The sequence below is a fragment of the Pinus tabuliformis genome, chromosome 4_1 (assembly GCF_031772625.1).
Source record: "Pinus tabuliformis cultivar Carrire ecotype Pingquan chromosome 4_1, CPIR1, whole genome shotgun sequence".
NCBI lineage: Eukaryota > Viridiplantae > Streptophyta > Pinopsida > Pinales > Pinaceae > Pinus > Pinus tabuliformis.
In genome coordinates this window covers 593,707,053-593,732,042 of record NC_142303.1, presented here as the reverse complement: position 1 = coordinate 593,732,042, position 24,990 = coordinate 593,707,053, and the positions used below count along the sequence as shown (strand labels likewise).

The 24,990-nt window shown below is 39.4% G+C and overlaps 1 protein-coding gene across 1 annotated transcript in view; it reads left to right on the top strand.

Annotated features, from left to right (window-relative positions):
* The first annotated feature begins 784 nt into the window (after positions 1-784).
* CLPP3 (CLP protease proteolytic subunit 3) overlaps positions 785-24,990 on the top strand; it is a 103,980-nt gene continuing 79,774 nt past the window's right edge. Inside the window, exons 1-2 of the mRNA XM_089420104.1 lie at positions 785-1,290; positions 1,931-2,045. Coding sequence (XP_089276230.1) covers positions 946-1,290; positions 1,931-2,045 — 460 coding nt within the window. The 5' untranslated portion in view covers positions 785-945. The remainder of the gene's footprint in view (positions 1,291-1,930; positions 2,046-24,990) is intronic.

Below are 24,990 nucleotides of genomic sequence, written 5' to 3'. Positions count from 1 at the left end.
CCATTGGTGGTCCTAAGGGGGTAGACTTTCACTCCTGCTAGATGCCTTTGGGTCTTGGGCCGTTAACCTATTTCCTTATGTCAGAGGAAGATGAGCTATTAACCTATTTCCTTATGTCAGAGGAAGATGAGCTGTTAACCTATTTCCTTATGTCAGAGGAAAATGAGCTCTTAGCCAAGCAGAAACACTTTTAGGGAATACTCCAATCCTTTTTATTTAATAAGTATCATATTATGTAAAATAATTAGTTAATTATTTATAAAAAAAACATTTTTCATTTTGTCAAATATTTTTAAATCTCAAATTATTATGTGAAAATCCTCAAATTGTTAAAGCTAATATTCACAAGTGGGTGGGCTAATTTTCTATACTTTTTCCAAAAAAAAAAGGATTAGACAACTTCCATTTATATAAAATTATTAAAAATTTAAATATTTTTACAAAAATACCAAACATTTTATAATTAGATATGAAGCACTAATAAAATTTGCCAAAATTTCTAAACTTTGGAAAAAAAAATCGCCAAAGAATTCTAAACTTTGAAAAAATAAATTTATCCCTAAATTTCTCTCTATTTCGTTTTTGAAAAAAACAAATTCATAATTATTCTCTATTTTCATATTTAAAAAATACGAATTCATAATTAATCAAAGCAATTTTAAATATAACTCCAAAACTATAATACGCAAATATTTTAACAACTCAACTAATTACCTGTAATAGAGAATACAAAGTTTAGGTAACCGCAATGTAAAATAAAATGTTTAATTAATAGAGAAATTTGAAATTGTGATGTTTATGGTCCAAATGATTCCACGCACTCTCAGGTTCTGAAAGTCTTGAAAACTTACATCTAAATTAGTTTCTCGTTTCTACTAGATGGGCAGACAAATCCTCGCTGTAGATTAATCATTCCCTCGGGTCATTTCTTCATCTGAACTGATCATGGAGGCCTGCGCCAGCGTAGTCCCTACAATCTTCTTTAGAAATTCAACAAAGCAATATCTAAATCCAAGCTGCCCATCTACTCATTCAGCCATTTTCAACAAGAATAGTCTTTCAACTTCACCATGTTGCTTTCTTTGCAGTTGTTCTTCAGCGTCTCATTTGGTGTCAAGGCGGAGAGTACAGACTGTAAAACCCATTGGGGCTTTGAGCAGTTCAAGAGGAAGTCTCTCGGCATCATTGGACTCGGTAGGCACATCATCTAGCCTATGGATGCCCAGACCGGAGGACCTAGATACAACCAATATGCTTCTCAGACAGAGGATTGTCTTTTTGGGCTCCCAGGTTTGTTTCTCAGCTCCCTGTATCATTAGGTTTTCCAGAAGAAAAAATCGCTTCTCAGATGAAATGGTCAAGTGGGTTTGTGACAATTTCTGCAACACAAAGCAACCCACATCCCGATTCAACACAACACATTGTAGGCCCTAGCAACTTGGGTATTCTGAAACCTTATGAGTGACATTGTCAGTTCATGGTCTAGAGCTCAATTCCCATGCAAACAATTTAATTGCATACATAAGGTAGAGCTCAATTCCCATGCAAACAATTTAATTGCATACATAAGTTGGGGCTCAAAACTATTTGCGAAATGCTACATGTAATTTTTGGATTACCCAGATGGCAATTTTGGTTGGATTCGCATTTCACCTGTAGGGATGCTTTAAGGCTTCAACCCATGGATGGATGTTTTCTGCAATGATTCTATCCGGTCATAATTCTGGGTTTTGTCTGGTTGGTTGCATTTGCTAAATTATTTCCATGTAGTCATCCTATTGCATATACACAACATGGCTCTTGATAGCATGGTTCGATGCCATCTCTATGGCAAAAGGTGAATGTGCTGGACGATTTAAAATTGCTACTTTATTGCCTTGGAGTATCTGAGCTTATTGCAGCCACTTTTGGTTGTTGATGTTGTGGGCAGGTAGATGATGTGAGTGCAGATTTTATTATTAGTCAACTCTTGCTTTTGGATTTGGAAGACTCAACGAAAGACATAAAATTATTCATCAATTCTCCAGGAGGTTCTGTTACTGCAGGTATACAAGGCTTTTTATTCAGTTTAATTTTATACCATACCATTTCTTTAAAGTTTTATGTTTATTTTTAAACAGAAACAAAATATTTTAACACAATTTGCTCAAGATTACGGAAGAGCCATCTCTGGTTATACCCATAGGGTGTTTTACATCTCATACCCAAAACTCTTTGGATTTCATTGCTGTACTTCTTTAAACTTGTTTCTAAAATTTAACATCTGACTTCCTAACCTGCTTAAGAGATCTATTCCTGCGATTCTCATCAAAACTTTTTTTGAATTAACAGACAATTTGAGCTTGCTAGTGATTGTGGCCGTCTGGAGGCTGCTTTCAACAAGTTTAAAGTAGTTACACATACATCAGACATTTTCCACAATTTTCAGTATTCGTCACTCAAGTATATGGCAATGCCAGCATAATTTCGTTACCTTGTTTGCTTCTTGCAGCTTATCACTTGTGCGATGTGAACTAATGAGGAAACTATAAGTCTTATATTTTGGTACTGGCTACTTTTCAACCATATCAATGATCATCATAAAACATCAAAGTATTTTGCATTTACCTTCCTGACAATACCCGATAACATAATCCATATACCGTGAGTGAAAAGAGTGATCGAATCCTCCTTTGGAAATTTTCCAAGTGTATTATCTGTCAGCACAGAAGTTGTCGCAAGGTTGTTCTAATTTATGACATGTCAAGTTACATAGTACAACTTGAAATGGCAGCGGTTGGATCCTTTAATTGAAGCCTCCAGAATATAGGTGCTGCTTCCTGTGCCTCTTATTCATGATGAAGCTTTTTGAGGAATTCAGCATATGAGACAGCAAGCTCTGGCCCAACCAGTGATTTATCAGTTCCCCAAGAACTTTAATATTTTTTTTTTTTCTGAATTTGACTAATTCTATTATCATACAAAAACAAGTTTACAAAGTAGAGTACAAAGGGCAAGGCTTAAGGATATGTGCTTATCAGCCCTGGCCTTGCCCACTTATCAGTGCCAAAATTGAAGGGATTCAAAATTGGGCATATCGCTGAATCACTGCCGACACTGTTACATGACATAGATGGATGGAACATAGACAGACACGAAGACACCAGGGCCATGGAGTAGCCCGGACAAAGACACATAGACAACTGGACAATGACAATTGACATTTGGACAATTACAAATGACACTGGAACAATATAGCCGACATAATGACCGAGAACAGGCTGCCATATAGCTGAATTACATAACAAGATCCCAACAGAAACAGAAATTACCAGAACGAGTTCAGTCTTCATCAGTGTTGTGGCGTGCCTCAACAATCCTGTACCCGAAATGAAGCGAAGTCTCAGAATCAGAAAGTTGGATGATCTGATCTGGGTTGCTTTTACGGGCCAACATGCTCGGACCAGGCGGTGAAGCAGCAGCATGCATCGACGGGCCGGCATTCAGGTCAAGATTAGTATCGGGGCAGCCCAGGCCTTTTCCATGTGCGCGCCGAGGCTCCATCCTTTCCTGCTCAGGATCACGCTCAGGCAGAGGCAATCCTATTTCTGCACCGACCGGAGGGCAGGCAATTGGAGAGTCTTCTCTGCTGGAGCGCTGCCCCTCTGGCAGAGGGTCGACTTCCATATTCTCATTATCACCAGGTTCAACAGTAATAGACACAATTAAAGTGGAATTGATTTGAGGGCAGGGGAGCCGATACCGGATCGTGGGGAACTCCCTCTGCCTTTCTTCCGCGATTGGGCTGCTTACCATGTACCTCCCCTCCTCATCGTTGCTGTCCTGAAACCACCGAGGTCGCGAGGTAACTTCAATGGAGGAGGAGGGGGAATAATAATCATCTCTCGGAGGAGCTCTACCCTGAATCCCACCCCTTCGGCTGCCCATTCTCGGCCTGTCCCTTGGCATTGTAACTCTCCTGCTAATTCCAGGCCTCCAAGCTTCAGCAGAGGTCAGAGCACCCACCGGCTTCCAGAACGAACCCCAGCACCAGGTCTTGACGCCACCCTCGAGAAACAAATTCGTTAACACGAACCAGCACCGAGAACCCACCCCAACATCACACATTAGCACCCAGAAACAATCCCAACAGCACGAGACAGCCAATCCCGGCAGCCTCCAGGCCTTGGTTCCTCCCAGGAACAAACACCAGCGCCAGGCTTTGACTCTCCCTCCGAGAACCAACCTCGGCAACAAGAACTAGCACCGAGACCCCTTCTCTACTACACGAACCAGCACCCAGAAACAATTCCAGCAGCAAGAACCCACCCTTGGAGACAAACTCGACAGCAAAAACCAGCCCCAACTCCAGAGACTACCTCCAGTCTCCCAAACCCAGCGCCGAGAATTCGCTTCCGTCTCGCAGTCACAGCTCCAAGAGCTACCCTCCGTCAGCTCTGCATTCTTCTTGCCATGCTCACAGACATTCCTCAGACGTGCCATCCTTCGCAGTTTAAACTTCCTCACCATCCTGTCGCTCAACTGCCTCCCTCGAGCCGAGTAGACAGGCATTAATGCCTTCTCCCCTGCGCAATTAATCTTGTTAATATCCCTCCACGAGTGGTACAGCCAGGGTCCGTGGGCGTGCCATCTGCCCACGTGATGGCGCGTGCCATCCCTTCGCCCTTTATACACCCGCATCCGGGAAATAACTTTAATATTTAGAGCACAATCTCTGTGGTTATTGTTGCCGAGAAATAAATCCATCTCAAGCATTTATTCCAGAAGTTTCCTTGCCTCTTCCAACTTTCCTCTATACAAAGTCCATCAATAAGGTCATTGTAGCTAAAGAGATTGGCACAGTTCCTCTCTGTTACACCCTAATATAGCATATTATATTTGATGCAGTTGAAGACCTTGCTTATGCAGGCTGCACCAGCAGTATGTTGGCTATTGAGCCATACTTTGTCATATGGAGGCCTATGTATCAATGATGGTCATTCAGTTGGCATTATCTTTATTTGTGACAAACAGGTGCAGGGTTGTCTGATGGAGCATTATGGTTTACTGGGGGGATTATGGTTTGTGCACACTCTTTCCTTTACACTTTCCTAGTGACTTTGTCTACCACCTTTGGGAGGGTGCCAAGGTATCTTGAGGAGAAGTGTCTATTTGCAGACTTGATTATTGTTGCATCCCCTTAGAGCACTTTTCCATAGAGTTGATGTTTTCTTCCTTAAAGGGGTGTCTTGAGTCTTGACTATATTGTGCTTATTATTTTCATTATTGGCAAGTTCACCTATCAAGAAGTGTGTTTCTCTTGCATACAGTTTTATATTGATATAGCCTCCAAAGGGCTATAGTAGATTGTACTGCATGGTTCATGGTTCATCTCTGCTTGATGGTGTGAACACCCTAGATGATATTGGTAGTTTGATGGTGATGTGGCATTATTTGAGTGGTTGATTGCTTAATGGAGTAAAGCGCTCCGCCGATCCCTTTGTTGGCATCTTTGGCACATGTTTTGAGGCACGAGGATCCTCTATACACAATGCTCTAGGTCGCTTCATATGTAGAGCCATGGCTAAGAGACTTGTTAATGGTATTGGTACATGGGTTCACATGGTAGGAAATGGTTTATGCATTGATTTACTTTTAGATCCAACCACCTTGCAAGAGGAGGTCTAACCACTTTGCACACTCTTCTAGGTCACCTCATCCTTTTGCCCATGGTTTTAGAGTGGATTGATGTTAGTATCACATCGTTTCAAATGGTTTCTCTTGGTTTTGGGAGGCTTCTTTCTTATTATATTGGAGAACATCTTAGCCTCATTGCATAATCTTTTAGGGCAAATTGTTTAGGATATTTCTTGTAGGAGATGTGTTGCTACATGTGTATCTAACCACTTTGGTACATGTATTGAGGTTCCCAACTCTCTAAGGAGGTTGTAACAACTATGTGGACTTCCTCGAGAGAATGCCCTAGCTATTTTCGGCATGGTGTTAGTCTTCCAATATAATCGACTCCTTGATCTTAGTGAAGTGCTTCACTATTTGGTCCTTTGGCACATTTGTTAAGGATGGTGAAACTAAGATAGCACATTTATCTAGGTCACCCATCTCTTGAAGGATTATTTTATTGGTGGCAACTCTAGATCCTGTTGGAAATGTAACTAGTTTCGGTCTTCATGATTGTTGTTGTGCTCATTTCAATATTTATCTTATGTAACAAACAAAAAGAAGAAATGAAAAAGACGTTATTTCAAAGCATGGGTTTCATGCTTTTTATTGATGGTCTTCTAGGTAAAAGCATGTTCTTCATGCTTCTAGGGTTTGTTAGGTCATAGGATATATTGTCACGAGTCAAGAGAGTCAACATCATGTTTATAAGACCCTTTCGGGCAAAATATATCTTGTAAAAGAATTTATTTTGAGTCTAGAAAGTCTTGGAAACCTCCAAAGTACAAGTCGGCCCTGGCAGCTTCAAGTCGGCCTAAAGAAGGGAATTCGACCCCTTGGAAAGGCTATATAAAGGAGCAGATTCGACCTCATTTAGCACTAACTCACTCATAAGTTTGATCTCAAGAGAAGAAGTTCGATCTAAGGCTAGAAGAGGCAAGAAAGGAGCGAAGGTCTAGAAGGAAAAAGGAATCCAAGAAGTCAAGGAAAAACATGTTTTTGGGCTCTATCTCTCTCACACGTGCGAAGTTCTAAGGTTTCTACAGCTACAAAGGAGGCCAAAATTGTAGGTCTGAGTTGCAGTAGGACGAGTTGCTATATCAAGTTGTTGGGGAAAGGAAATAATCTATTTTGATCTCATAGACCTTGGGAGGATTTGTCTTGCTCAAAGAAGGATCTCTTGAAGAAGCTGGATTAGGGTTTCTGCAACAATTGCAGAACGAAGTTGCAGGACGAAGTTGGAGAATGAAGTTCCAAGGTCAAAGTTGTGGTCAAAGTTGCAGTTAGAAGCTAGTTGATGCATGATTGAGCTTTGTTGATTTGAAGGGCTGACTTGTTACTTGGAGGAGGACTTGGTCTAGGGGTTTGGGACTTGATTGTCTCATTTGAAGCAGTTTCTATAAGAAGAGAAGAGTTTTGCTGGGTTTTCCCCTTGGAGGGGTTTTGCCTTGGTGTGGAGCCTAATGTTTGTGTCCACTATCTTTACTGTTTTGCTCTTGATATTTGTTTGATGAAAAGATCTAATAAAGAAACGCAATCATAATAATAAGGTTCAAAAGCAAGTATTAAGGTTAAGGAAAATTGGAATTAATAGCTGCCACTTCGCATTTTCCAACATGGTATTAGAGCTAAAGTGAACACGAAGGCAATTGGAAGGATCATCTTGTGGACACAAGAAGAGTTTACTAAGGGAAGAAGGAAGACCTATTGATCTAGAAAAAGGGTCTCATCAAAGGGAAACCTGAAGAGGAAGACTACAAGAAGGTTGCTATTCGCTTTTGAGAAAAGGATCTAGTTGAAGGCTCATTCGAAGACCTCCATGAAGGAAGCATCAAAGGATTTTGGTATCATCACTTTTGGAAGCCACCATTGAAGTCTATTTGAAGATCTTGAAAGCCTCAAGATAGTTGGAGACATCATTAGAAAGAGAAGACTCTTAATCATCAAGTAAGTATCATATTGTTACTCTATGTCTGAATCTACAGGTCATATGGGTTCTTTTTGCAAGGAAAGCAATAAGCTCATTGGCTCATCAAATTTCCTAGCATGGAAGAAAAGGATTGACCTGACACTTACAAAACATGAAGTAATGGAATATGTTATTGGTGAAATTACTGAACCTAGCAAAGACAAGACTCAAGAACTAGCAAAGTACAAGAAAGGAGAAGTAAGGGCACAAAGGATCATTGTTGAATCCATTAAGGATCCTCTTGTTCCATTTGTTGCAAATTTGAAAACTTCTAAGGCTATGTATGACAAGCTAGTGAATTTTTACTCTGTAAGTACATCAGGACAAAAGATGTCTTTGAGGAATAAATTATATAGAATGAAGAAATCAAAGGATGAGGGCATGGCATCCTTTCTAATGAAGATCTCTCAATTAAGAGATCACTTGCAGGGGCTTGGAGAAACAAATTTTGTGTTATGTCCTTGACGAATTGAGGACAAATAGGACTCATTAGCCTATCCATCCTTGTAGGCTATAGTCCTCCTAAAAGGGGAAAACCCCAAAAATACCCATTGCTGGGCAAGTTTTGGGGCAACTAGGCGAAAAACTTGGAATTGGGGTTTTGAATAAGATTTACTCAACTATTTATGAAGATGAAAGTTGAAACCCCTCAAGGAAGCCTATAAATAGAGATGGATTGGATTCATTTTGAGCATAATTATGAAACATATATTGATTTGTTGAGCATTAGCTCTGAGGGTTTTAAGGCCCCAATTTCTGTTGTCAATTTCGGTGGTGAGAGATTCCACCCTAGTTGACCAATACTTCCTTTTATTCTTTGTTCATTGCACAAGTCTGGCCTGTGGTAGTGAGTTTCCTTGGTTACGTTCTGTTGCAGGAGCTTTGAAGGGCGACGAATCTCTTCCCTCCTTTGATCTGGGCATAGAAGCAAAGCTTAAGGAGCAATGAGGGTTTTCTTTGCTTTTTGGGATTATTACAGGGGCAAGAATCATATTCTGTTTTGATTCGGAAGAATTGAGCATTATCTAAACCAATTTTGCGAACATTGGCATCGAGATAAAATCGACAAGGGTCTGGAAAACCAAAAAATCGGTAAAAATCAGCAAACATTGGCAAAATCAAGATACCATCGAAATATCGATAAAAATTTGCAAACATCGGCTATGCCAAAAAATCGTGATTTTGAGATAAAATCAGGATGTTATCTAGATGTTCACAACACTAATCTAAACCCTAATTGTGACACAAAAGTCAACCAAATAACCAACAAGGATCCTCAACACAGCGAAAACCCTTGAGGGTCAATTGGAGTGTGAATCTATGTGTCTGCAAGCAGGGGCAACTTGATTACTCAATGGACTTGTAGTAAGGTGTGAACACCTATTTCTGGGCAGGATTGGCTGGATTGTTTAGCGAAATTACAATAGCAATATCGTCCCAATTCTGAGCACGCTAAAGGATCTGTTTTGAAGCAAATGGAGTCCATAGCTTAATTCAAGGGGTGATGTAATTTCATTTATACAGAAGCCAAAACTATACGCACTTGGAAAACATGTCGATACAGTCCAATGAAGGTTGGTATTGTCTCATAGTTTGGGTCCCATAGTAGGTGCATCACAGTGATAGGAGAAAGGGCTAATTAAGTGCAGTCGGGTTTGAAGATTCGAACGCACTTGGAAACACATTGATTCAGTGCAGTTCGGGTCACACAACAAAAGCATCGCAGTAAAAGGAGTAAAGGCTAAGAGTCGTAATTGATACTTCCAGGAGCCTGACCTACACAATAATTGATAGCAATCCAGATTCGTAAGGAGTAGTAGTTTTGTGTGTTGATTGACCAATACAGTGCACAATGCCTTTGTAAACTGTTCAAGATTCAATATTGCATTTTGGATTGCGGCATTGTGTTAAATACAATATTGAACTCAGATTTTTATCTTCATTGCTGAAACATTGAATAACTCTGTACTGCACTACTGGGTTTTTTGCTTGAAAGTTTTGAATTAAAATTTTTTCAGATGGTTTTGTTCCATTATTGAGAAACTGAAACTGTTCTATTGTTTGTATTAATTACTGTTTGGGAATAAACTCTGCCGAAACCCTAATGTCCTAAAAACCCTAGGGTAAAATTACCCTAGCCTATTACAATGACCCAAACTGGACTTGTTGTTGCTCAAATTGTATAGGCGACTGCAACAACAATCAGGTCGGGGGCTGTCACTCTAACCCCCTACCTCTCTGTTCTAGTTGTCTCCCAACAACAAGCTATGGGGGGTGGTGCCTATGAAAAGACCCGTCAGCAACCAACAAGTCTGGGAGACACAACTGAATGGCCTCGCAACTTTGTTAATTTTAGCAAGTTTAAGGATTAGATTAAATTATCTTGAAAGACTAGTGCCTTTAATGGAGTCAAATACTTGCTTAATATGAATTATTCACCAACTAACCAGATGAACAATCACTGCCTTAGGATGCTTCACTATCCTAAATGAGATGCAACACCTAAAGTCTAAGTGAAATGCATAATCTTGATTAATTTTAAGTTAGATTCCTAACTAGATGAGTCCTTTCCCTTCGCTGTTTTGGAGCTAGTCTCTAGGGTAGGTTGTGGAGAGAAACCAAGGGGAAGCAAGCTATGACTTGATTAACAATCCCTTCCCTTCAGTTCTAACCACTCGATGCCTCCAGCGCTGCAGAGACTGTGGCTCTGATGACTGCAAGGTCAACATGTTAACCACTAAAGAGGGTCTAAACTTTGCAAGCTAGATGAGAAAGGTGATCCTAAGAGTCTTTCAACCAAGCTTATGCTTGGAGGTAATTTATTTAAATGCAAGTCTAATCCTAGAATGCAAATGCAGGATGAAAGATTACTTTCAGTAAGATTTTTAAATGTCTTCAGCACTTAGAGACAAATTTAAAATGATATTAGAACAGTGAAGTACTTCAATATATAATGACAATCTTCACTAAAAGAGGAAGTGCTCAATGAAACAAGATAGAAGGCGCCAAAATATAATTGCTCATGAAACAACCATAAACACAATGTTTCAACAATGCTAGGATGACAATTAGATAATGACCAACAACAATAGAGTGCCAATGTGTTAATTAGATGCAAGAAAGAGAGAGAGATTAAACACAATTAGCGATTCCTCATTTCACGATTATGACTATCAATTGACTTGATTAGTAAGAGTGTAAACTTTAGATATGAAACTCACTTGCAAGTACAAAATATTAGTTACACTTATCACAAAAGATATTTCCATAAGAAATGCTATGAGCACAAGAAAAACATGTAACCAACTATCTTTAGCAATGACAGTAAGAGATGTTCCTTAAAACCAATGTCACAATGATGTTGGCTATCAATAATCCATAAGATGTTCTTTAGAGCAATTAGTCAATATCAATCCAATTTTAACCTTTAGAGCACTTATGTTCATTAATTAGATTTGTCGATTATGTTCTTGAAACAAGAAAGAGCACTTAAATGCAAAATGCTGATGCAAAAGATGACAAGGCACTAATGATTCTTTTGACCAAAATTTAAGCCCAAATGACTTCAATCATTAATGCTTATGAATTAGATGAGTTCTTTAATGATCTTTAGTCTTTAGTGCAATTTATCACTGCTGCAACCTCGTATTCAGAGGACTGCAAATTTGTATCAGACCTTGCTGTTAGAAAATCAGAAAGGCAGAAAGATTTTCTTATGTTGATAGTTACTTGTGATATTCTTGTGTTCTTATTAACTTTCTTATGTTCTTATTTTATCTTTGTTTCATCAAGCAATTATCAAAAGCAAAACATGAAGATCAGGGACACCAGATGTAGGCGGACAACTAGGGCTAAAACCCCTATATAGGGGAAAACCCAGTCAAGAACTCTTCCTTCAGTAATTCAAATTGAGATGGACCAAGACCCTAGACCAATAGACCTTCCTCCTCCACCAAGTCATCCTTCCAGGACGATGTAGTAGTCTTCTTCTTATCTACCAACTTCTTCCCAACAACAATCTAGCAATTCGACTTCCAATTGCAAAATTTCGACCCCCAGCAGCGGAATTTCGACCTCCCAGTTATTGCAGAATTTCAGCCCCCTTCCAGCAGCTGCATAGCTTCACACATGTGGGAAAGAGAGAGAAAATTTCGACTTCTTATGCTTGTGAGAGAGCTCCGTCTCCTTAGCTATTCTTCTTCCTCTTCTTCCTTGAAATTCACACTTTTTCTGGCCCCAGAAGTTGTAGATCGAACTTGTTGAGTGTGAGTGACAAATAAGGTTGAGTTGTTGCCTTTATATAGTGATTATGTTGCCCAGATTTAGGCCGACTTGTCCAATTTGAGGCCGACTTGGCGGAGGAGGCCTAGAAGACTAATTTCAATATAAAATAATTTTTTTTCTTGACAAATAATTCCCAAGTGTTGAGAAATCTAGGGCATCATTAGTTAGGAGATTTCTCTTCTTGATAATTGCTTGTGATATACTTCTTGGATTATGATCTTCTCTTCGTTATGTTATTATTGTGTTCTTTTCATCAAGACAATTACCAAATAAACAATAGAAGGCAAGGGACACAGTGTGTAGGCTTGTTAGCGAGGGCTAAAACCTCACTCTTTGAGAGGAAAACCTAATAAGAAATTCTTCTTACAAATCTTCAATTGACAAATACCAAGACCATGACAAAGACCCTTGACTTTAGTGTTCTCCCAAGACCAAGTCACTAACCTCTTCTTCAATGATGCTTTTCCTCTTCTTGTTCTTGACTTCCTTTCTCTTCTCGGTCTGTATTCCTCCCTTCTTGATCTCGACTTCCTTTGATTCTTGGTCTCTTCTTGTAGGCTTGCCACCCTACCACAAAAACCCTAGATTATCTTCTCTTCCTTTATAGTCTCTACAAGAGAGAGACTTCTTGCACCTTGACTCGACTTCTCCTAGCGAGGCTCTATACCCAAACAATAATCACCTCAAAGTGACAACAACTCCTTCGACTTCTTCTGGATACCTTCAATTCTGCTATCTTTGCACGTGGGAGGACAAACTAACCCAAAAACAATGCTTGACTATCTTCGCTATCCTTCCTCTTTGCTGCGCTGATATGGAGGCTTCTTTTGGTGTATATTTCACACTTCTTTCTCGACTTGCTTCACCGAATTCGTTATCTCCAAATGAGGCCGAGTATGGGTATATACAAGTTTGTTCATGACCTCTAGGCCGACATGATCTCTTGGAGGGAAGCTAACTTCATCTTCTAGATACATCTCTTTGTTGTAGGCCGACATCATGAGGATTAGTGACAAGGTCTTGGAGGATGACTTTACATAGACAAGTGTGACTCTTTACATGACTTCATTACATGACAATGACTCTTTATGACTAGATGACAAAAATCCTAAAGGATTTCAATGGGACCTTGACTCAAAAATAAAACCTGTTGCTCATGAAACCCATGATGCAAGCATTACAATAATTTTATTTTTCTTCTTTACATCTCTTTACATAAAAGCACAATTACATGTCATCATGAAGATCGAACCTAGTTACACTTTTCAACACCAAGAAGGGTTTTTTACATTATGACATGGAAAATGACACTTGACACAAACCCTAGAAGCCTGCAATGGAGACTTTGACCTAAAAATAATTGACCCAAGCATGAAACCCATGTTTTAATAAGTCAATTTTAATAATAATAAAATTTCATTTTTCTTTCTTTTGACAAATACATTATAGTGTGACTTAAATACATTTATGAAGACCGAATCTAGTTACATTTTTCAATACTCCTTCTTAACTAGGGAGGTATTCATAATTACAGCCATATAGAGGTGCATGGAAGATCTTCAATATGGACTATGAAGAGTTTAGGCACACTTAGTGCCATGGATTAGATACCTAACTAGGGTTTTCTATCCGAGTGGGACTAAGATGGACCCAAGCTTTCAACCACTCTAGCTACCATTAGGCTTACTTGCTAACCATCAACACTGGGATCTAGGTGCGTATCCAAGGTCAGAGTTCCATGACCAACGCCATCCTCCCTCTTCGGGATCTAGACATCAACACATAGGCCAGCCAGATGTCCTCCCAAGCATCCACCATTAGATGCTCCAACTCTCCTCATCAAACTGGATATATCCATTTGTCCAAGCATGCTTCTAGAGTGTTCAACCTTTTTATGGAGAGATTTACCTGTATAAACACAAACCCCAATCAATAATATACTTTCAAATATCCATACAGGTAAACGCAAACCTTCGTGGTCTTCATTCATTTAGATGCTGCTTATATCATCATCAAGTTATCCATATATAATTTGTCGAAAGCTTTCTTCTTATTTCATTTCTTCAGCAACACCAAATACATCCTTTAGATCTATTCAAGTCTTTTGTTTGCAACTTCATATTCAACAATAGTACTTTTTCTTACTTCAGGGTATTCATTGTCATAATATGCCCTCCTTCTTAGTTGGGGAGATATACCTTGATTCAGACTCCCTCTTAACTTTTAGGGAGATCAACCACTTCCTGCTTCTATAACATTAGAGAACCTTTCACGACTTCATTTCTTCATACAGTATCAAGGTCATCTTGATATATAGCTTCCTTCATCATGCTTATACGAACATTTTCATCATCTTGAAGATTATGCAACTGCAACACTTTAATAGCAAGTGCAACCAAATATATGGTAGGATTAATTACTGATATCACGACTTTGTGTCTCTAAGATGGAATCTAGGGTTTGTAAGGGATCATAGTAGAATCTGTCACATATCATTGAAAGTAATATTGAAGCCCCAGAAACAATGAGACTGATATCTTGATTGAGTTGCTAATGTAGTCTAGGGTTTATGACAAAACCCTAGCAAAAGGGAGTGTACGTAACTTTTGTTGTTTCTGGGGCTTCAATATTACTTTCAATGATATGTGACAGATTCTACTATGATCCCTTACAAACCCTAGATTCCATCTTAGAGACACAAAGTCGTAGATATCAGTAATTAATCCTACCATGCATCTAACGGTTCAACAATGTTAGACTTTACTTAGGTTTGATGCAAACCCTAGACTAAATCATATCGAAAACAATATCATCATGTCCTAGAATATCAATCTCTACTAGGGCTTTGTTACAAACCCTAGAATTTACATGAGCAACAACAATTAGGTTATCATACTCGTATATACATATCTAGGATGCATTTCTCATCAATATTTACTAGGTAAACCCAAGACACAAACATCAATACATCAAATTTAGATATACAACAATTTTATTTAGAATAGGGTTTTGGTCATACAAACAAATATACACATAGGGTTTCATCCTATGACCTTATCTTACTTATAAACCCTAAAGGTCTAGGGCTTCATTTAAACATTAACAACAAACCGTAAAGGACTAGGGTTTTTGTTATAACAATACCAAGACTCTAAACAAGAGAATATAATTTCTAGACTTCATCATTAACCCTAAGTAGACTAGGGTTTCATAACTATAGACATACCCTTAGGTTAGGGTTTTATAGAGAACCTTTTAGGGTTCCATACGAATGATCAAAATATAATGAGGGTAGATTCAATCTAATGATTAATCACCCAAACAAGAATCTCTTATGATTCAAAACCTTAGACATAACGATGTTAGTAATGTAGAGCAAAATTTAAAAGAAGAATGACCATATCTTTATATAAAGAGATCTTTGTAACAAAGCTTATAGGCTAAGACATACCTTGGGTTGTTTCTTAACAAACCTTGTAGGACATCAATGCTTGAAGGGTTTCAATAGAACTTCTTTCATGCTTAAAGTTTATCCTTTGAAGTCTTTTCCATAATCCTTGAGCAATTGGCAAGCTTTCCTAGCCAAGGAAAAATATAAAGAGAAAGTTTATTAGCATATAATACAAACACACCTTGATAAGAGAGGGAAACCAAACATAAAAGATAAGACAAGGAGTAAGATACTTATCTTTGGTAAAATGGTGAGGGCTCCCTCTTAATCCAATCTTGAGGGATAACTACAACTTTATCAAAATAAAAGGTGTTCTAACAAGACCTGTTAGACCTACAAATTCTAGAGATCAAAACATAAAGGAAAACAATTCAAAACTTAGAATAGAAGACCAAGGGAGGATATGTGTAAGGGAGGGCTTAGTAGTATAAGTCCTTGACTTTCTTCTTAGATGAGGCTTCATCAACGACATTTGCTTGATCCCTATTTCTTTTCTTATTTCTTGGATTCTCAGGACAATGACTTTGGTAATGTCCCATCTTGTGGCAACTGTAACATTTAACATTAGATAGGTCCATCTTCTTCGTTGGTCCTTTGAACTTCTTGAAGGTTCCCTTCTTTTTGTGATGAGTAGAGTAAGCATTCGACGTGTTTTCTTTGTCATTCTCCTTTTCGTTGTTTACCATCGATATTTTGGCTTCTTCTTGACTACATGCATTCCACATTTGTTCAAATGTTGGCATATCCTTCCAACTGTTGAGTCTTGATGCAAAGGCACTCCAAGATTTAGGTAGTCCTAGAAGAGCAGTAATTACGAGCTCCTTTTCTGGGACAACTTCATCTATTGCTTGGAGTTCATCCCTGATTCTAGATATCCTTATAAAGTATGATGAAACAATATCATCATTTGTCATCTTAACAGTTCTTAGTTCATTCTTGAGGCTTGCTATTTGACCAATGTTCTTGATTGTGAATAACTTGGAGAGAGCCTCATACATTTCTTGAGCGGAATTTATGTTTGATATGTATGGAATTAAGTTATCCTTAACTCCATCCACTATTAGATTCATAGCCACGATTTCAAGTTCTCTAAACTTCACTTTATCTGCATTACTTGATTCATCAGTAGGCTTCTTGACTCTTCCTTGAACAAGATCTAAAACTTTATTCTTTTCGAGAATGAGATCTATTCTCTTTTTCCAGGCCCTGTAGTTGGAGGCTCCTTCTAGTTTGTTCTCTGCCTTCATTGAGTTTGTCATGTTGATATCTTCTATTTCTAACCTTGAAACTCCTTATTCTCCTTTCAATAGATCTTCAGGCTGCCTTTTCCTTCCTTCTTTCACCTTAGCTTTGATACCATGTTAGAAAATCAGAAAGGCAAAAAGATTTTCTTATGTTGATAATTACTTGTGATATTCTTATGTTCTTATTAACTTTCTTATGTTCTTCTTTTATCTTTGTTTCATCAAGCAATTATCAAAAGCAAAAAATGAAGATTAGGGACACCCGATGTAGGCGGACAACCAGGGCTAAAACCCCTACATAGGGGAAGACCAGTCAAGAACTCTTCCTTTAGTAATTCAAATTGAAATGGACCAAGACCCTAGACCAATAGACCTTCCTCCTCCACCAAGTTCGCCTTCCAAGATGATGTAGTAGTCTTCTTCTTATCTACCAACTTTTGCCCAACAACAATCTAGCAATTTGACTTCCAGTTGCAAAATTACAGAGCTTCAAATGTGTGGGAAAGAGAGAAATTTTCGACTTCTTGTGCTTGTGAGGGACCTCCTTCTCCTTAACTATCCTTCTTCCTCTTCTTCCTTGAAATTCACACTTTTTATGGCCCCAGAAGTTGCAGATCGAACTTGTTGAGTGTGAGTGACAAATAAGGTCGAGTTACTGCCTTTATATAGTGATTTTGCTGCCCAGATTTAGGCCGCCTTGTCCAGTGTGAAGCCGATTTGGTGGGAGAGGCCTAGAAGACTAATTTTAATATAAAATAAATTTCTTTCTTGACAAATAATTCCCAAGAAGGGTTTTTTACATTATGACATGGACAAGGACACTCTACACAAACCCTAGAAGCCTACAATGGAGGCTTTGACTTAAAAATAATTGACCCAAGCCTGAAACCCATGCTTTAAGAAGTCAATTTTAATAATAATAAAATTTCATTTTTCTTTCTTTTGATAGATACATTATATTATGACTTAAATACATTTATGAAGATCGAACTTAGTTACATTCTTCAACACTTGCAATTATTATATCAACACTTAGGTAACAATGCAAGATGTCAAGAATGAGCTGGAAAATTGAAACAAGAGACCTTCCAACGATTTCCAATTAGTTTTATAGGCTATAGATCAGATATTTAACATTCAGATCAGGCCCTTAAATAGCATATATCAGACCTATATCAACTCAGAAATTCAGTGATTCAGTCCTCCAAAAGTAAACAAGATACCCAAATAACCAATGCCAAATGAACTCCAATGATTGGATAATGAAGCTAAGTGATTGTTAATTGATCTTGGGTCACTTTTAATGTTTTTTGTATGACTGAATAGATGGCTATAGTAAAACAAAGAAGTAGATGAGGGATAGAGAAGCAAACCAAGAGGCCTAAGGGCCTACTTGAGGGCTAGAAGGCTTGGAGTTCACTTCTACTTCTTGCAACCACAATGTTAGCAAGAAAATCGTTGCTAATAAGGCCACAACACTCCAAGGAAAGCCTCCTAGAGGCAGCAAGAAGCCTTAGGGGCTGTGGCTAAGGGAAAAAGAGCAAAGGAGGGGGGTCGAGGGGTGTTTGGGGCTGCGACACCCTTAGGAGGCAGTCGCAGGGAAAAGAGGGAGGGCAAAGGGCCTAAAAAGGCCTCAAGGGCTCACGACTAGGGCAGAGGAGGAGGATGGCTAGGCCTAAGGGCCTAATTTTTTTTCAAAACCCCTGCAAATCACAAAAAAATGCTAATGATCACTTCAAAATGTTGGACGGCTTCCCTTCTCTAGTTGGATGTTGCGTTGCTGGAAGTTGAGGAAGCTAGATCTTACCCTCAAGGGCTTAGATCAACCTTTGCTTGGATGAGTAGCTTAGAAAAAGCCGTTGTTTCAAACCTGTTACACACCATTTTGTGGGTGATATCCCTAGGAGAATGTTTTTTCTCCAAGATGGTCCTCAGTTAACAACGAACAACCCCTTGCGGCCACCAACTAGCTCATTGTGCCATTACTTTGCCACCTGAGCCAACCATGTGGTCCCTCGCCCATCTGCCATGATCGTATGTTTGAAGGTGGGCCTCCCAAACCTAAAGGTATGCCTTGTCATTTGGTAGTTGAGTATTGTAGTTTGCTTATCATGGACACTTCTGGGCATAAATTAATGGGGGGATTCAACAGAAAGAATGGGTTAGGTCTGTGCCCTTGTCCCCTAGACCCCTTTTGGATATTAACCTTGCATTCTAGTTCTATGGGATCTTTGTTACTGACCATTTGGCTTTAGGTATGGTATTCCATGGGAAACCCCGATTTTGGTTGTGTGCTCCCGCTCCCTTATCCACTTATATTACCCTCTTTCCACTCATTATTACCCCATTAATCATTTATCCCACCTGGGTCCACATTCCCCCACTGGGTCCAAATAGGGTTAGCTTGCCCCTTCCCATTGCGCACACCTTGGGTCAGGCCTAGAATGATGCCCTGAAGGTTGATGCAGCTAAAAAGAAAGATAAAAAGCATATATGGCCACATTCAACAGGAATATGTACCACAAAATGCAAAAGTTGGCCGGGACAAACACATTTAGCACGTGGGAAAAAGTCAATACATGAGCTCTACCTCATTATCATGGCCTTCACCCTAGTTCCTACAGGTTCTATGAGCCTCCTTCATCATATAGGAAGCCATGATTGTCCCAACCCCCGGTGAGCAATGAACTGCCCTACCTTAAAAGGGGGCATTCACTGCTATATCTTATGCTTCATGCTCTTACCCCTTGAGCCCCGAGCAATTAAATCAAAGAAAAACATAAAAAGGCAAAGGGCATATAAAGAAGGGTGGAAAAATCAACGCCGAGGCACCTCATGTACCACGATTGCTCCATCCTATACATTATAAACCCAAGTGCGGGCTTCCCTTTTATTAGCTACCCTTGTACTCTAGAATGTGGCCCATTGCTGCCCCTTCTCATCCCTTATTTCATTCACCTACCTGTCATATGCCACCACCTTTTGAGTGGTGTACCTTGAACATATTATCCCCTTTAGAAGTGGAAATCACCTAATAGGATACTTGGTTAACCCCATTTGGAGTTTAGGAGACATTGGCACATCCCGAAGCTCATTATGGAAGGGCAGGCCATTATGAAGTCCCCACCTGTGGTCCATGATTGGTAAGCTCATTTACTCGATTTTTTTAATGACTTGTGGTACTGGAAGGCTAGGGGACGCATTGGATCTTATGTAGGATTGCAGATGGTCTCCATCTTGGGTTTGGTCTCCAAATACGGGGCTCTAATCCTCCAGAGGGCTCCATTGGCACATGTAGGGTGTGCGTTGAGAGCCATGGGTCTCCACAATAGCAGATAGCACTCCATGTATCCTCACAATCATTCAGAGATTGCTCATGGTTCACTTATTTGACGAGGAAGATGCACTTGATCCATCATGCCCAGCGGGCCCCAGATTTGCACCATACACTTGGCAGATGATCTAGTACTTGCACGATTATGTGGCATCACCTACACCATCATCCTAGCCCTTGCAGGTGATCTACAGGCATCTTCAATTTGTTTGGAGACCCATGGGGGCACATGCCCACATGTCATTTGGAGCACCACAGGTTATTACAAGGGGCCAACCCCTTGTCCACTACTTTTGAGGGTCCTACTCTTCATTATGGCACCCATGGACCTCATTAGGCCTCTTAGAGGACCCTACGATATGCATAGATTATTACTTGACCTCTTGAGAAGGTTATTCTTTCATTCATGAGCTAGTTTGGCAGGGTTGTCACCAAAAGTTGGATTATTAGAATATTATTTTATTTTTGGGGCTTATGTTGGCCAAGGAGGCTAATTCGAACTCCTCATTAGTGTATAAATACAAGTGAGATGAGTTCATTATTTCATCATCACTTTGGATTGGACCTTTTCTCTCTCTGAGAATTTCACACTTTTCTAGAGGATGAATTGGAGCTTTATGGATGAATTTTGATGTGTGGATATTGGTCTATCTTATCTTGGAGCTTCTCATTTTTCAATTGTGGATGGTTGGATATATTCTGTTACATGCTTTTAATGTTATTCTTGTTTTACTTTGTCATATACATTGGAATGAGATTTTCGCTATTTTTAGGGCTAATTGCTGCGTGCATTCACTGCTTTAAATTGTGGGATTTTGTCTCGATTATAACATCTCTCAATGTATGGGCCATGTAATGCGAACGAAATCTCCTAGGGGTAATTCTATCAACAAATTGACCTTGATAAGCCATCTCCTTTACACATTGAAGTAGTGTTGATAATATCGCCGAAATATCGGCGATATTCGTAAATATCGCGATATTTTCGGCGAGCCGAAATATCGCCGAGAAAATATCACGATATTTTCGGCTCCCAAAAATATCGTGATATTTCGGCAAAATATCGCGCGACGATCCAAAATATCGCCCAACGACAGTCAAAAATTTCCGCGCGGGTTATAAAAGTCCGATTTTGGTTTTCAATCATTTTCATTTCTGATTGCTGGAGAAGGAAGGGGAGAGCTATGTGCTTGCTGCCAAGGAGGGTTTGAGCGTTCCATAGCTATTATCGCCACCAACAACGAAGATTTCATTGATCTAAGCTTCAAGAACAGTGAGACAATTTCATTTCTTCCATTAACAGGTATGTTCAAATAAACCCCTATTTTAATGAATTTTTTGTTAGTTTTAGGATTGTTCTTGCTTGCCTATTTGCCTACAATCATTTTGCTTGATTTTTTTTTCCATTTGAAAAGATTTTCATGCCCATGAGCAAATGCAAGGGTTTTAAGTTTTTAAGTTTTCAAGTTTTCTCCATATTTGGAGAGCAAACTCCATTTTTTTTGAGTTCATAGCTGCAGAGGCTATTTATTAATTTTATTATATATTAGGGGTTCATCTCTATAAAATTTCTTCACCTTAGAAATTAGTTTCTTATTGTGCAATGTGAAGTTGTGAACAGTGAGGTAGGTTTACCGTTTGCCTATTTCTAAAAGTAAATTCTATGTATGAATTTATGAAATTTCAAATGAATTTATGAATTTTCAATTTTCAATTCACATTGCAAAATTGCAAATTTGCAAATAATGTAGCAAAAAAACTGTTTTGTAAAATGATGTGGTTATTAGTATTACTTATTAAGTTACTAATTCCAATTTTTTTTTGGTGCCCTAGGTTTGAGTTAGCCCACTACAAAATACAAATATGCCAAAAGCCTTGGACCCATTTTGGGAGTATGGGAACCCTGATGGTGGGACAAATCGTGCATATCTTACATGCAAATTGTGTGGGACCAGGATGACAGGTGGGGTTACACGACTGAAATACCATCTTGCTAGACTCAGTGGACATGATGTTGGGGTTTGTACAGTTTCTAGTCTGGAGCTTATACAAAAAGCTCTTGAGGCAATTGATGAAAAGGACAGAAAGAAGGAAGAGGTAGAAAGAAACAAAGCTAAACGTGCAGGTAGATCTTTCGGGATATCTTCTCCTGATTTTGATGTTGAGGGTAGTGGCCCTAGTGGGAGGGGCTCCACAGCTGGCACACCATCACATGCTACTGCTAGTGCGACTGCGAGGTCATCATTTTTTGTTCCACGAACAGGACCTGGAGCACAACCTGGCATAAAATCGCTTGTTAAAAAGAAGGAGAAGCAAGAAGCAGATAGAGTCATGGGGAGGTGTATTTTCTGGAGCGACTTACCTCTCAGCATCACCAAAACCAATCCATTTTGGCAGCCAATGTGTGATGCTATTGCTGTTGTGGGCCCAGGGTACAAAAGTGCCACATATGAGGAGTTGCGGGGGCCAATTCTTCAAGCAGAAAAGCAGGACATCAACTCTAGATTGGCGGAGTTGAAAAAGACATGGGAAGTTACTGGATGCACAATGATGTCTGATGGTTGGACAGATAGGAAGGGTAGGACCCTTCTAAATTTCTTGGTACATTGTCCTAAAGGTACCATGTTTATTAAATCGTTGGATGCATCAGAACATATCAAAGATGCAACAACGATATGTGAGTTGTTAGATGGGTTCATTCGGGAGATTGGTGTGCAGAATGTGGTGCAAGTCATAACAGACAATGCAACTAATTATGTGTTTGCCGGCAAAATGCTTATGGAGAGGCATCCCACATTGTTCTGTACTCTGTGTGCAACACATTGTCTCGATTTGTTGCTTGAGGATATGGGGAAACTCTCCTTCATCAAGAAGGCAGTTGATATGGCTAGGAGCATCCCCAAGTTTATTTATAACCATGCTTTTGTTCTTAGCCTCATGAGGAGGTTCACTAGAAACAAGGAGTTGCGGTGTCCTGCCATCACACGTTTTTCCACAAACTTTATTACTCTTCAGTCTTTGCTTCGATGTCAGTTCGAGTTGAAGCAAATGTTTGTGTCTGATGATTGGCGTAATTGTAGATACAACAGGAGACATGACGGGAAAGCCATTGCAAAAATGGTGTACTCTGAGACATTTTGGCATGGAGTAGAAGAAGCATGTGCAGTTAGTGAACCTATAGTAAAGGTTCTTAGATTGGTGGATGGGGAGAAGCCTGCAATGGCTTATTTGTATGAGGGCATGGATAGGGCCAAGGAGGCCATTCGTTCCTATTATGCAGACAAGGGTTCTGTTGGCCTTGATAGGCAGATGATGTTATGGGATGTGATTGATAGTCGGTGGACAGGGATGCTTCATCGACCCATTCATGCAGCAGCACTCTTCCTCAACCCCGCATTTTCATACAAATGAAACTTTGATTTTCATGGCGAGGTGATGGAAGCGCTCCATTCCTGTATTCAGAGGATGGTACCTGATCCTGAGCTTCGTAGCAAAATCAATCGCGAGATACAGTCTTATCGGGATTGTGTTGGCCTATTTGGCTTTGATGATGCTATTAGGGAAAGGACCCTCTTCATGCCACGTAAGTGACAAGTCATCACTCATTAGAAATTAGAATTTTCAATTTAGAATTTCCTTACTTATAATTCAATTTTTTTTAAATTCAATTATGTAACTTTTATTTCAAAGTTTAATTATGTTTTAAGTTTTTGAATTTTTTATTTCATTATGTTGTTGTAGATATTTGGTGGCGAAAGCTATGGTGCAAGGGCACCAAATTTGCAGAAATTGGCTATACGAATCTTGAGTCAAACAGGTAGCTCTTCAGGGTGTGAGCGCAATTGGAGTGTATTTGAGAAAATACATGCCAAAAAGCGCAACAGGTATAACTTTGAGCTCAAGCCTTTAGTTGAGCAATTACACTTATTGTAATTTTTAATTTTTAATTTATGACCTTCAAGTGTCAAGAGTCAAGAGTCAAGACTCATTATTTTTTTTTGACACTCTTACAGGTTGGAGTTCGCACGCCTCAACGATTTGGTGTATGTGCATTACAACATCCGACTTCGAGTGAGGCAAATAGAATCACCAATGGATCCAGATGCCATTTCCTTAGACAATATTGATGTATTGTCTCCATGGAGGGTGGAGTCTGAGGAGCCCATCTTGGAGGAGTCACCTTCATGGTTAGAGCCAGTGGCAGATGATCCATTAGAACAGGGGTAGCAAGAGGAGGACTCGGAGTCGGAGGAGCAGCAGCCCTCAGAGGAGGAGCAGGAGGAGGAGGAGGAGGACACTGCAGGAGCATCAGCATCAACACCATCTGCTATAGATATAGGAGAGCATAGCCCCATACCTAGCACTCATTATTTGACATTAGGTGCAGAGGCAGGGTCAGGGCCTTCTACTACTAGGGGCAGGCCTGGCAAACAACCCATCATGTTTTCCCGTAAAAGGGGGAGAGGGCAGTGATTTCAGATAGATAGCTGCTAGTTTTATTTGTTATGTTACATATAACTCATGATGATGAGATACTTTTATATATGTGATGTTATTTTGTATTGGTTCTCCACATTTGAGTCCTTGAATGGACAATTATCAGGGATCAACAGGATTTGGTGTCGCCTTTGATGTATCATTTCTATTTGACATCATATATATCAGTGTTTTCTTCATATTTATGTGCCAATGTGTTTATTTCATGTTGTTATTGCTTTATATGTTTAAAAATCTGAAAAAAATGAATATATTATGCATTTTTTATGCTTGCCGATATTTGCCGATATTTTGCCGATATTTTCACCAATATTGTCGATAAGATATTTTCTGGACCGTCGCCGATATTTTCCCAATACCGATATTAGCAAAACTGCATTGAAGTATAAAAGCTGCAAGAATGCTTCTCTTTAACTTAGAAGGCTAGCGAAGTGGTTGAGGCCTCCTTGATTGTGAATCAAAGATCCTCACTCATATTCATCATAGACTCCATTCTCCCAAGACTAAGGCACTGATCTACCAAGAGGTGGTCACCTAAAATCATATCTTTTCA